The sequence below is a fragment of the Phocoena sinus genome, chromosome X (assembly GCF_008692025.1).
Source record: "Phocoena sinus isolate mPhoSin1 chromosome X, mPhoSin1.pri, whole genome shotgun sequence".
Classification (NCBI taxonomy): Eukaryota; Metazoa; Chordata; class Mammalia; order Artiodactyla; family Phocoenidae; genus Phocoena; species Phocoena sinus.
In genome coordinates, this window is record NC_045784.1 from 57,230,653 (window position 1) to 57,244,867 (window position 14,215).

Genomic DNA, 14,215 nt, shown 5'->3' on the forward strand with positions numbered 1-14,215 from the left:
AATCTGGCATAGGGATTCTGCTACTTTATGTTACAGAATGTGGGTGGGGGATTTACATGTGACTTAGATAGACTCCTAAAGAAAGTGAGGGAATGGAAAAAAGACCAAAGAAGACTGGTATGATAATACTAATCATGATCCCTCACTTCTGTATTCATTTCAAGAGCTTTTTATACTTTTGTTTAATTCATACCTCCACTCACACAAGTAGCTCGGTTAGATGGGTGATAATTATTCCTACTTACAGATGAGAGTGAGGCTCAGAGAACTAGAGCAAAGCACATCAAAGTGCTTTGATGCTTAGTCTGGTTTTGCCATTGGTCTCCCTTTGGATAAGGTAAGGTCTTAGGGCTGAGTACATACCGTTTAGTTACTCTGAAATTGTTTCCTGACCACCAACTTAAGTTAAAGACCTTAACCTCAGGTTTCTGCCTTCATCCTTCCCTCATGTAGACATAGCCCATGAGATTGGCTGATTCCAGAGAACTTCTCACATCCTTTCACAGGATTCAAAAGGGCTCTGTCCACATGACAGGAAACCCTACATACATAATCCCTAGGAGAAGTCCAAGGAAAATTCAGCTTCGCCCTGACTCAGTTAAGCAATAAATAATATTTCACACGTGCACTTTACTGCTGAAGACTTCAGACTTCTACCCTCCTGTTTCTGTCAAGTACTGACATGTGTTGCATTGTTCCTCTTGGGTCTTTTCAGTTTGGAGACTACCAAGGACCATGTTCTGCCCATCGACTATTACTTTCCACCCCAGAAGACCTGCCTAATTTGTGGGGATGAAGCTTCTGGCTGTCACTATGGAGCTCTCACTTGTGGAAGCTGCAAAGTCTTCTTTAAAAGAGCTGCTGAAGGTAAAGGGTCTTGGACACTAACTTCTGTTTCCCTTTCTCCTTTATCTTCTAAAAAGAGACACCAGTCTATCAGGACCCAGGATTTTATCATCTCTGAGACAAGGTAACTGGCAGGGCTGGTTCAAAGAACCTAAGAGCCTTAAAAAAAAAAGTCAGTTTTCATACTTGCTGGTCCCCTGGCTTTGGCAGCCTTGGTAGCATAGGCAATGTAGGCAATGAAGGTGGTCCCAGCTGGTGCTTGGAGCTTGGTGGGTCCTAGGAACGAAAGAAAAATTAATGATTTGAAAAGATTTAATTTCCTCCTTGCTTGTGTTCCATTCTCCTGCCTAGTGAGGGAAAAAATTGTCCTTATTAGAGAGGTTAGAAGTGGAGAAACCCCAACCGAATCCCCAGCCTGTTCTCTGTGGTGAATACAAAACTGTTCCTTCGTGAAGGCTTTCTGGCCTCGGCCCCAGAAAGGAAGTGTTCTCACTGTTCAGCAGACCATCAGTCTATGCACCTGCTCCCTCCTGCTGCTGCATCCTTGGGGCCTCTTTGCATTAATAGCTCCTAGGTAGATAAGGACCCAAAGTGATGAAACATTTTTATTCTCTCCAGAGAGTTGTCCTCAGGCCCTGTCCATTGGTCCAGAACCATAAGCTAAGTTGCATCTTATATTTGGCTAAGTGGGCTCAAACCCTGGCTCCTTAATATTATTTAACTTAAAACAATTAATGTCTGCTTAGCCCCCAGAGGTGCTCAGACTGCATCTTACAGGAGGAACACACACTTCCATACCTCCTATATATACTAGTGCCTCCTTCCTTCCCAATATCCCTGGGCTTAAGCCTCCTACCCATCCACTTCATTCCACATCCTGTACTAAGGGCTTTCTTCTCAAAGGGACACTGGTGAACAGTTTCTAGACAGAGATGCTCTGCTCTGGGGGCAGACCCAGTTGCTAAACACCACTATTTACTCCTGCCTCCATTTTCCACAAAGGAAGTACGTCCTGCCAAGACCTTTTTCTTCCTTCTCACTGGCCTAGAAGTTTTGAGTTCCAAGTCAGAATCAAAACAGACAGCTTTTCCTTATATAAAGGCTACAATCCCTGAGGACAGTCTTGAAAGTGGCAGGTATATAGGCCACACCTTTCAGCAGGAATATGATGACACCCACCAGAGGACAGCAGAAGCACCATAGAGTTCTTGGCATCTAGAGAAAAGGTAGAAAGTGTGTGCCCTTTAACTGGCCTCCCTATTGATAGCCAATTGGAATGATGATTACCTTTTCACCATTTTAGCCAGATGGCAGGAATACCTATGAAATGGAAAGCTATTTTGTTTTCTTCCAGTCCCCCAGGCAACAAGGAGACAGCTAGCATTTAGTATTAATGAAAATATGCTGCATGTTCCACCCATAGCCTTGAGTGGTGCATTACTACTGCTTACACTGGACAGTATGAAGTCCAGGGCACCAGTGCCTAGGCTTAGGCAGTTTGGAAAGAGACAGAGAGCAGTGTCTTTCTTTCTTAAGAGTACTCACAAAAGAATGGCTGTCAGAAAAGGAAATGAGGAGTAGCTCCAAACACTTCAGATCACCCCACCTTCTCCAGTGAGAACCTGTCTCTTCCCCATACCCTGTCATCAGGTAGGCCCTATCTATAGAGCAGAGAATGAACCACAGCACCCATCTAGAGTTAATGTGTCAGTAAGCCCAGGCACCACAGTAATAGCAGCCATATTATATGGGAAAAGAGTTGAAGAAAGCAAGCAAAAAGCAAATTCAATAGTCAGATAGATTAGATTGTATTTGACGCTGCCTTTGGGTTTTACAAATCTGGGTCATGATATTGTTGCTTTTGGAAAACAGTGGGAATGATCAACCATATTGCGAAAGGGAAGATTTTTCTGTCATAACTATTCCACATGGGAGCTTTCTGAGGAAGTTAGGGCTGAAGGAGGGAGGCAGGCAGAAGGGCAGCTGACAGGGCTGCCTGGGAGGAGCTCTGCTATTATGTGGATCTTGGACTATTTGAGAACAAGGAAGCTGGGGGGAGGGGTAATCACTCATATTACTGAACACTTGGAAATCCAGCAAGGTCTCAAAATTCTTCAGTCCCTAGAATCACTTGTTAGGGAAACTTGGTGATATTTTATTTGAGAAAATGAGACTGTATGAACTCATGGAGCCAAATGCTCTTAACTGCTTGAAATATTAAAATCTCCAGTGGATTCATTGCAAAACTATGGAGCCCATTGGTTCCTTTGGAATGTGAACCCCAGGTTCCAGTCCTGAGCCCTTTGAGGGACAGGACAATGTGGTTTAAGAAAAAACATGAAACAAAGCAAAAAAAAAATATTGGTGTGTTCTTTCACCTCCCATCTGTAAAGCTTGGTGGCTGGAGTTTACTGCCATTATTATCTCTATTTGAAGACAAGGGGCTGTCTTATTACCTGCAGAGAACATTTATTGATTTTTTTTTTTTTTTTACAATGCGTCTTTATTGCCCAAATGGCCTTTCTGAAGGTGATTGTGAATCTGCCTTGTTGAAACTTGGAATTCCACCTGTCTTGGAGGGAATGGGAGCACAAATCTTTTCTTCCTCATTTGTCTGTCATTGTCAGTAAGCTCAGATGGAGTATTCAGAGTGTTGATTACCACTTTATTCATGGTTTCAGAAATCTCTGGACTGGGCACAGGTACAAGACTTAAAAGCCTGGCATGTCAGACAGAAATCCATTTCTAGCTTTGGTAGTTCATAAACCATGAAGCTTTAATGCTGTCATTGGTGCAAGGCTCAGCACAGAGTCGATTGTAATCTAGCCAGGTTTTCCTGTTGAGGAGGAAGAAGAGAAGAGAGCCCCACATTTTCTCATTGTCAGTAATGCTGGAAGTTCGGGGTGATGGTGAGGCTAGTCAGGGAAGGATCTGAATATTTTGAGATTAAAAAATAATGGTAATAGGTCAAGGGGGTAAAAACCATTAAAATCTGCTTGATGGAAACTTAGTGAAATAATGTGTTTGTGTGTGTGTGTGTGTGTGTGTGTGTAAGCGCATTTGAGTGGATGGTCTGTGGGTTTGAAACAGGCATGTAGAGAATCAGTTAGTGGTGGATGGGTGAGATGAGTGGGGAGGTAAAAGGGGAAGGCATGTTAGATGCTATCAAAAAGACCAGGAAGTCAAAGGAAGGTGATATCCATGAGCAGGGTAGGGGCTCAGAGGGGGTTTAGTTTTGTGACATTGGATAAGAAATTTTCCCCCTTTGGACCTCAGTTTTCCCTGTCTGTAAAATAAGGGAGTTAAACTAGATACTTTTAAAATGCCTTTTCAGCTTAGACTTTTTGTGACAATTCTACAAGTTCCAAACACCATCACTGTTATTTCAGCAAACACACATGCATTTATACCTGTATGCATGTTTGGTGTTGCCTTCCTAGAAGATGGTGAATCCTAGCTCCCATTCTCTTAAAAAAATCAATCTTCAGAGGGGGATAGAGCCAGCTGAGAGAGTGCACTGTGGATGGGCTGGGTTAAAAGTCAGGACTGAGATTCCCTCTTCTCCCGGCATTATGACCATGGCTGGATAACTTCCTTTCTTTTCCATTTTCTCATCTGGAAAATCAGGATATGAATCCTCATCTCTACCTCATCATGTTTCAAAGAGGGTTAATTAATTCATCATGTGCATTATGTGCTCAAGAATTTACTATTTTTCAGACATTTTCTAGTAAAACATTGGAGATTGTACATCCATTTGTTTTGTACACATGAAGCACTGTTTGGTACACATCATAAAATTGAAACTGTAGTTTACATTCTGAACTCAAAGAATTACACCATCCTCACTGATGTTTACAATATGTCCCAATTTAGTATCCTTGGCAAATTTTATATAAGTATGGCTTTGATTCTTTCTCTTGCCCCAGGTTTTTGTGAGGGAAGAAATGTAAGTGAACCCTCACTGAACTCTTTCTGTCCTTTAAATCTACTCTTTCCCACCTCAACTCATGTGGAATTGAATGTTACTTCTTGTTTGGAGTCTTGCAGAGAGTTTTTGGTGCATATCAGTGTCCCCTTCACTCCCTGACTTTCAGAGGAACATTTCCCAGGGGCAAGTTAACTCTGCTAGGAGGATCTACTTGCAACTTCAACAGAGCCTTAATCAGGTACCTTTGGCCAAGAAGTTGACTGATCCTGATTGCACGAGTCCTAGAGATTTTTTCACAAAGCTATTATCTTTTCTCTGTCTCTGGTTTTCTTAAATATCATAGCCAGACTTTAGATTAGGGGCCAGCAAACTTTTTTCTATAAAGGGCCAGATAGTAAATATTTTAGACTTTGTGGCCTATATGGTCTCTGACTGTACTATTCAACATGAATAGTACATGTTGTAGCATGAAAGCATTTTGTAGCATGAAAGCAAACCTAGACAAAACTAATGGGTATGACTGTACTACAGTAAAACTTTATGGGCACTGAAATTTATATTTCATTTAATTTTCACGTGCTTTTAAATACTATTTTTTTTATTTTTTCCAACCATTTAAAATGTAAAAATCATTCTCAGTTCTTGAGCCACACAAAGACAAGCAGCACATTGGATTTGGCTTGTGAATTGTAGTTTGTTGACTCTTGCTCCTGTGCTTACATATCTGCATAGTAAATTTTGCTCTTTCTGGTCTCCTGGTATCTTAGCAGCTCTCTAGATTATCTAATTTTAAACATTCTTCTGAGTTGGCCAGTCAAAGTTTGTTCCTCTTGCTTGCCTAGAATGCCTGGTCTAGTGGCATCTAGGTCTTGAGCATTTTTCACTAAACAGGAGAAAAATAAACAAATCTAGGAATGCTACAAGAGGATACTTTTTTTCTGATGATCTTGTAGATCACTCACCCTTGCAATACCCAGAGGAGAAGTTGAAAATATTCTACACATTTTCTTTTTAGACTTTTGTACTGTAACCATATGGATAACTATAAAATATATATGAATGAGTTTTGATGGACACCACATATACCCCAGATGGTATAGAGGAAGGGCTTTGGGGACTCTCTGGTACTAAGCGTTATGGAAAAACTCTCTGTCTCATAGAAAGTAAGGCCCAGGTGGCCAGCTGAGTTATGAATCTACCATATATTTCCCCATGATTCTTTGTCTTTACACATTTGCTTGCTTAATTCTGGTCCTTCTATCACAAGACTAGACCACAGGCTTGCAGAATAAGTAATTTAGCTCTGTAACTCATTCCAGTTGATGCCCACCCAAGTCTCTTATTAGAACCCAATTTGGGAGCCATGTCAAGAATTTGCCATTGCTCGTCTATAGTGCCCTGTGGCTGCTTATTTATAGCATGTGCATTTTATGAAACAATGATTAACATGAAATTTCTGTGTCACTTGTAAGATCTTCTGAGTCCATTGTCTCACTCCACCTTGCCTTATTATTCCCCAGTGTGTTATATTTTTAAAGCCCGTCCATATACTGCAGCCAGAAGCTTTTTTAATCCCTCACAGAATCTCTTGATAATTGTGAAACTCTGGGTGGTAGATTTTAGCAGTTGGTTGCTCTTGCAAGGGTGTTAGACCCACTTTTTCTTCAGAGGTAGGAGTTACTTCTTACTTCTCTGATCTCTAGTCTAGTCCCATGGCAAGAAACACACTGTCCCTCATAATAACTGAATTCTGGGAGAAGCCGTTATTTCAAAAAACAATCTCTTCAGTTATAATAGTCATGTGTGCATACTTCTGGAACCTATTTTTCAGGTGTTCACGCTCCTTCTCTTCATGGCTAGGTAACTGCCCTCAGCATTCCAAGGAGACAGGTAATCTTTTTACCTGTCAGAAGAGAGCACAGAAAAGGAAACTTCCTCCTATCCAAAAAAGGAAACTGGGACTTGGAGGTGAATGATTCTTTATAAAGGGAGCAAAGAGATTAGAATTCTCAGTCCATTTGCTTCCAGCCCCTGTTGTGACTCCTGATACATCCCACTGAAATCACCACAGCTTCTGGCTAGACTCGTGCCAATATTTTACTGAGTACTTCATAAGAACAGGCCTGGTGGTAATCTACTCATGCATTCAGTCAGTATACATTTGCTGGGTGCTTACTACACATGAGATACTAGGCTCACATACTCAAGATACAGAGCCTGCCTGAAGGAACTTAGTGATCATAACCCTGGACACTTTTAAATTTCTTCAGTGGATAAAGAGCTATCATATCCGATTTCCATTGAACTTCCCAACCACCTAGAACAGAGGAAGATGTCATCCTCCTTATTTTCCATGTAAGCAAACTGAGGTTTTCTCAGTTAATCAACAGGTAGTAAGTGGACTATCTGGATGTAAACCCAGGCCTTCTGGGTCCAATGCTAGCAGTCACTCTCTTACAGCACAGCTACCCCTCAAATATATAAGCATACTAACCTAAAGCAGAAAGAAAGTGCAATGCCTAGGCAAACAAGAAAGACAATAGTGAAGAGGAACAATAGAGTCAGAAATTAAAGAATTTACAAAAGACTTAAGTACTGTGGGGAGAAACCAAGGAGCCAATGAGTAGCACCAATATCACAGGGAGCTTTCTTCCTAAAAAAACTCCAAATACTTAAAACAGCTCCAAATACTTAAAACTCTTCATTAGGTAGGGCCAGGGACATGTGAGTAATAGTCCTTCTGCCAACTCCTATTCTTCAGAGGGAAAGTTCTGATTCTGATGAAACGAGGCTTGGTAGCTCTTAATTCACTCTCATCACACAACCACAGAACAGGAAGCATGATTTAACACCTATGCACATGAGAATTTTACTCCTCACTACCAAGCTAAGGGAAGAACTCAGAGACAGGGTGTATGGATACAAATGGTAGAATCATGGTTCCTTGACTCTTTGCTTTGAGCCTTCTCAGATAAGTGTGCCACAGAATGTTTTCCATGGGGCCAGGAGCAAGAGAACTCCATTCCCCTCCTCTTTGATGTCATAAACCAGAAAATATTGTCTTTCAGGACAGAGCTAAAAATTAGGCAAAATCTTCTTTTCTTTTATCGGTATGTGGGCCTCTCACTGTTGTGGCCTCTCTCGTTGTGGAGCACAGGCTCCAGACACGCAGGCTCAATGGCCATGGCTCACGGGCACAGCTGCTCCGCGGCATGCGGGATCTTCCCGGACCGCGGCACGAACCCATGTCCCCTGCATCGGCAGGCGGACTCTCAACCACTGTGCCACCAGGGAAGCCCTTATCAGGGTTTTAAATTTTTAATTGTCCTTCCTCTCCTGGTTCACCTCATAGTGTAGACGGACCATGATTTCACTGTGGTACTTGGATATGGGACCTGGAGACTGTGGGCCTCTTACAGGTCCATAAGTTAGATAACCACATTTCTATAGTCCCATGTTCACAAGTTCTTTCACTTTCTGGGCAGTTGACTCAGCCATGAGTTATTTAATGAAAAGACTTAAAAGATTTGCAGTACTTGGAATCACAGGATCTTTAAATGCTAACCTGTTAAAATTTGAAGGAAGAGAACTCAGAAATCTAAAAATTTGACCAAGCCATTTTATAGATGAGGAAACTGAGGCCCAGAGAGAGGAAGTGACTTTTCCAGGTTCATAGAACATATAAAAGGCAGAAATGAGTGTCTCCCAGCCATTTCTTGTTTCTTGTCTGAGGGGCTCTCCAGCCTCACAGCTGATCAGCAGAGCTTCAGAGATTGTTGCCTTGGAACCTCCAAGAATTATGTAAGGAAGCATAATAAACCTTTATCTTGACTGCAGGGATATCTAAAATTGCTATTTGATGACTGGCACTTTCCCCAGATAACATCCATTTACTCAACAGTCAATGCTTATTGTGTACACTAGACCTATACCAGGCACTGGGATAAGAGATAACAACAAAAACTAGTCATTGAACACTCAGTATGTATTAGTTGCTTTGTAGACGTTTTCTCATTCCGTCCTCATAATAACCCTATGATGTAGGTATTATCATTAGCCCTATTTGCAAATGAGGGAACTGAGGCACAGAAGAGTTAAAGTGACTTGCCCAAAGTCATATAACTTGTTAGTGGCTGTGGAGTGAATATGACACAGAGTTTCCAACATAATAGAGTAAGATAAGTGCTGTACTAGAAGTTAGTACACAATCCACTGAGCAGACAGAATAAGAGAATGAGTTATTTTACCTGGAATGTTTAAGAAAGCTTCCCAGAGGAGTTAAGGGTTGATTTAGGTCTGAAGGGATGCATAATAGTTTGCCAAGTACAAAAGGTAGGAAGTGAACTTCAGGAAGACAGGACTTCAGGAACAGACTGGCCAAAGACAGGGCTGCGTGAAAGTTGGATACTTGTTTTAGGAACATTTTGGAGTCCAGAAGTGGTTGAGGGGAACCTCATCAGATGCAGCAGGTCCCTTGACCAGCCTTCAGTTAGCCTTTTATGCCTTCACCCCCCACCCCGATGCTGAGCTGTACATCACTGTCCTACTCTACTCTCTGGACTTTTTGGAAGCACACTGCTATCTAGGTAGTGGAATAAGATGCAGTGCAAGAGCACCAAATGGAGCTCTGGTTCTGCCATTGACTTACTATGTGGCCTTAGGCATGTCTCATTCCTTCTTTTCACTTCAAATCTCCATCTAAATAATAAAAGTGTTGAACTAAATGATCTTGAATATTTTAGCAATAAATCTATAAAAACCTAAATCTTTAACAATAAATCTCTAAAATGTTATAGATATTCCAGATGTTTCTATTGGCCAGTGGTTCACTTTATATGCATCAGCCTTGGAAAATAGACAACCCAATCCTTAACTCCAAGACTTAATAGATATGCAGCTTTGAGCAAGTCACTTAACTTCTTTGTGCCTCTGTGAAGATAGCAATAGATCACAAGGTTATTGTGAGAACTAAATGATATGTACCACAGCTCCAGTGCCCAATAAGTTTTGGTTCCTTCTACTGGAGTGAAGCCTTATTTATTGGCACACATACACTTATGGTGTCCCCTGGGTAGCAGAAAGGAGAGATGGCAAATAGTATTTATCGTAGTTCTCTGGTAAAGAAGGCTTTGGGTTGGGTTTGGTGTAAGGTCCTCAAACAACCACTTATCTTCAGTGTTACTTAATTGGTGATCCGAAGGGCCAGTAGCATTTGTATAAGAACATAGCAAAGGTCAATCTCTTCCTCTTTCCTCTTGGCCTCTCAGGGCACTATGAGTAACATTCCTCAGAAAGCCCAGCAAGCCTGTGTTCATCGCCTCTCTTGAGTTTTGGGCTTTGGACTCGAAAGTGTCAGAGCTCTCTGTGTATCTTTGTCTGCAACAAGATTTGTCTGACCTCCCTGGTAAATTCAGATCCATAGCCACAGGCCAGGAGAAAAGCTAAGAGAGGTCATAAATTATCTTCCACATTCTTCAGCGATTGGTTTCCCTCATCCAGCCAGTGGCGTGTCATAAAAGTATGTTGGGGCCAGATTCAATAGAAACCTGAACCAGCACCTGTGTAAATAAAATTTTAAGGCTTCTTTTCCTGAAGCCGGATGGATATTTTTTAAACCAAGCTGGACTTTATTTTATCTAGAGTGCTGTCTCCTACATTCCTAGTGCTTTGGACCCCTTGGAGGAATGTAGTCTGGTTGTAGTGTTATTGTTTTGTTTATTATTTGTGAGGGAGGGGCATTTGTTTCAAAAATCGGATAATGCCTTGGTATGGCCTGTGACTTCACTGTGTATAAAATGAAACTGGTGATGTACCGTCATTCATTCTGCCTCCCACAGATTGGCTTTATATCCCTACATCCACGCCCGCTCTTCAATTCTGATCCTTTTAAAAACCAGCCAACCAGGTTCCTTAAAAAACTAAAAATAGAACCATACGACCTAGCAATCCCACTACTGGGCATATACCCTGAGAAAACCATAATTCAAAAAGAGTCGTGTACCACAATGTTCATTGCAGCTCTATTTACAATAGCCAGGACATGGAAGCAACATAAGTGTCCATCGACAGATGAATAGATAAAGAAGATGTGGCACATATATACAATGGAATATTACTCAGCCATAAAAAGAAATGAAATTGAGTTATTTATAGTGAGGTGGATAGACCTAGAGTCTGTCATACAGAGTGAAGCAAGTCTGAAGGAGAAAAACAAATACCGTATGCTAACACATATATATGGAATCTAAAAAAAAAAAAAAAGGTTCTGAAGAACCTAGGGGCAGGACAGGAATAAAGATGCAGACATAGAGAATGGACTTGAGGACACAGGGAGGGGGGAAGGGTAAGCTGTGACAAAGTGAGAGAGTGGCATGCACTTATGTATACTACCAAATGTAAAATAGATAGCTAGTGGGAAGCAGCTGCATAGCACAGGGAGATCAGCTCAGCGCTTTGTGACCAACTAGAGGGGTGGGATCGGGAGGGTGGGAGGGAGACGCAAGAGGGAGGGGATATGGGGATATATGTATATGTGTAGCTGATTCACTATGTTATAAAGCAGAAACTAACACACCATTGTAAAGCATTTACACTCCAATAAAGATGTTTAAAAAATAAATAAATAAAATTAATTAATTAATTAATTAAAATAAAGGAAATTAAAAAAAAACAAAACAGTCAACCCAAACCAGCATGTAACATACTACTTATCTCTAAGTCCTAACTGAATGACCTTCAGATCTTGTCCAAAACCCTAAATGGGGAAAGGAGGTTAGCATCTTGCCTAAGGCCCCCTGGGCCCATCAGTAAGTGGATATCCAGTCCTTGAGGTCCCTTAGCTCTGCTCAGCTTCAGAATAGAGACAGGATCCTTCATATGTGTTGCTTATGATTAAAGGCCTCCTACTTCCCACTGTCCTACCGCACTTCTTCTGCCACCCCACCTCTATAGCTTCCATGGCTCCCCAGAAACTCCTCTATAACCCATGTCACTCGGAAAGATTTTCTTGTCTCTTTTGCAATTTCATGAAGACTAGCTAGCAAGTTTAATTTCAGATTATGCTTCCATGGGGGCAGAGATAGATGCAGAAAACAATAGAAAGGGGTTTGGAGATGTGGAATGATTTGTCACCTATGTAGTGAGCCCTACAAAAATATTGAAATGTTCTCTACTCAGAAGCCCTATTGATATAGGGGTAAAAGATTTGATTTGAGTCCAACATTTGTTGACTCTGTGATCTTGGGAAAATGACATGTCCTCCGTGAGCCTTAGTTTTCTCACTTTTAAAATTGGGATAATGATGACCACCAGAGAAATTCTAAGGATTACGTGAGATAAAGCAACTAGAAGTTTTCTTACATAGTGCCAGACTTTCAAAAAAACTGAACCAAACACTTTCGACAATGCCTCTTAATGTGTGAATGAGAAATCAGCTCCACGTCAAATTTCAGCATGTTTCCAGGGGTCCCATGATTTCACTGTAGAAATGCAAGTATGAATTAAATAACTCACCTGTTGCTATTTACATGGATAGTTTGGTAGTAATTATTTTTAGACATGTGACATATTTCAGACATAATTCAGACTGTAATAGTTTTGCAGCTTTGCAGATATATTCATTCCCAATTACCAAAGACCTAAAAGGAATTAGCTAGAGCTATGAGGGGTAGTACAAAGGTAGACAACACAGGGCTCCCTGAGACCTGTCCCTTGGTTAGAGGGAACTCTGGATTATAGGCATTTGTATTCATATAGTCTAGTGTCAGGGAAGAAGAGCTGGAGGTGAGTAGCTTTCACTCATTCATTTTTTTAAACACGCATGTATTGTATGAGGCCCTATGTGGGCCCAGAGATGAGTATGAGATGGCCCTGTCCTCAGGGAGCTTCTAGTCTGGTGGACGTGCCCTCCAAGGTCAGCTACAGTTTTACACTACACAGAGTATTTAAGCGCAGCAGAAGCAGTGTGATGAGACAAGGGAGAGAAAAATCTACAGGCATAGCTTCCCATACCCAAGGACAACAGTGACCAAGGCTGGCACAGTTTGAGGGAACTGTTCCCATGAGCAGGTCTGGAAGCCTTATCAACAACAACAGAAAATAATGATGATGATAGTTATAGCAGTTAATATTTACTGAACATTTTCTGTGTTAGACGCTATACTAAGTGCTTACTTAATCTTCACAACAACGTAATGAGATAGTAGATACTCTTACTACCCTTATTTTACAAATGGGGAAACTGAGGCTCAAGGACTAAAGGAACAGGAAGGGAACTAATTCATCTGAGTTCAACAAACATACCGCATCTTATATGCCAAGCCTGTGCTAAGTGCTAGGGAGAGAGAGATGAGTAAAACATACTCTCAGTCCAGAGGGAGCAAACCAATAAGTGCACAGTGAGGCTAATATATTCCAGGCCTTCTTGCAAAGCTCTCAAAGTTTATTGGGGGATATCAATGTGGAAACAAAAATTATATACTGCTGTGAGAAGTGTCATAAGAGAGATAAGTGCAAAATGGGACAGAGATTGTGCAGCAAATGATTGGTTTAAATCAAAGCCCAAAAGAAGAAATGTTACTAAGAATAATAGAGAAACTGATTGATTTACATCAAACCCCCAAAATAAAAACCAGTGTTATCTAATTTTATTCAGGCTTGGTCAGTTATTTTCCATTTTTCATTCTATCCCTAAAATGGATGATCAGTATTATTTCCCATGGAAGGATGATGAAATACTATCAAACTATACTATTAAATTATCCCTTTATCCCATCTTATGCCTACACTTTCCCCCTCCTCACCTTTACTCAGGCTACATCCCTCTACCTCAAATGCTTTTTAAGTCCCACCTTCCTTCAAGGCCTCACTCAAGTGCCTGCTCCTCCATGAAGTTTCCACCCCATGAGGATATGGGGAGGGGGAAGGGTAAGCTGTGACAAAGTGAGAGAGTGGCCTGGACATATATACACTACCAAATGTAAAATAGATAGCTAGTGGGAAGCAGCCGCATAGCACAGGGAGATCAGCTCGGTGCTTTGTGACCACCTAGAGGGGTGGGGTAGGGAGGGTGAGAGGGAGGGAGACACAAGAGGGCAAAGATATGGGAACATATGTATATGTATAACTGATTCACTTTGTTATAAAGCAGAAACTAACACACCATTGTAAAGCAATTATACTCCAATAAAGATGTTAAAATTTTAAAAAAAGCAAAAAAAAAAAAAAGGCATTCTACCCTCTCCCGTACTCCCACAGCACTTCATGGGTGCCTCTCTTGTGGTTCTTACCACTCCTTGCTTTATCTTTAGGTGATGTACACATCTTTTTTCCTCTACTTGACTGAGCTCCTTAGTGGAAGATTCACTTTGCTGAAACCATGATTTTATTTTAAATTCATTGGAATTCTCTTCTGGATTGTATTGTTGCCTAGTGGGCCTT

General features: G+C 41.2%; 1 protein-coding gene across 2 annotated transcripts in view; it reads left to right on the plus strand.

The window, feature by feature from the left end:
* Window positions 1-14,215, plus strand: part of AR (androgen receptor) — a 163,425-nt gene that overhangs the window by 89,957 nt on the left and 59,253 nt on the right. For both annotated transcript variants that reach the window (XM_032619680.1, XM_032619682.1), the window contains exon 2: window positions 716-867. In XM_032619680.1, coding sequence (XP_032475571.1) covers window positions 716-867 — 152 coding nt within the window. The remainder of the gene's footprint in view (window positions 1-715; window positions 868-14,215) is intronic.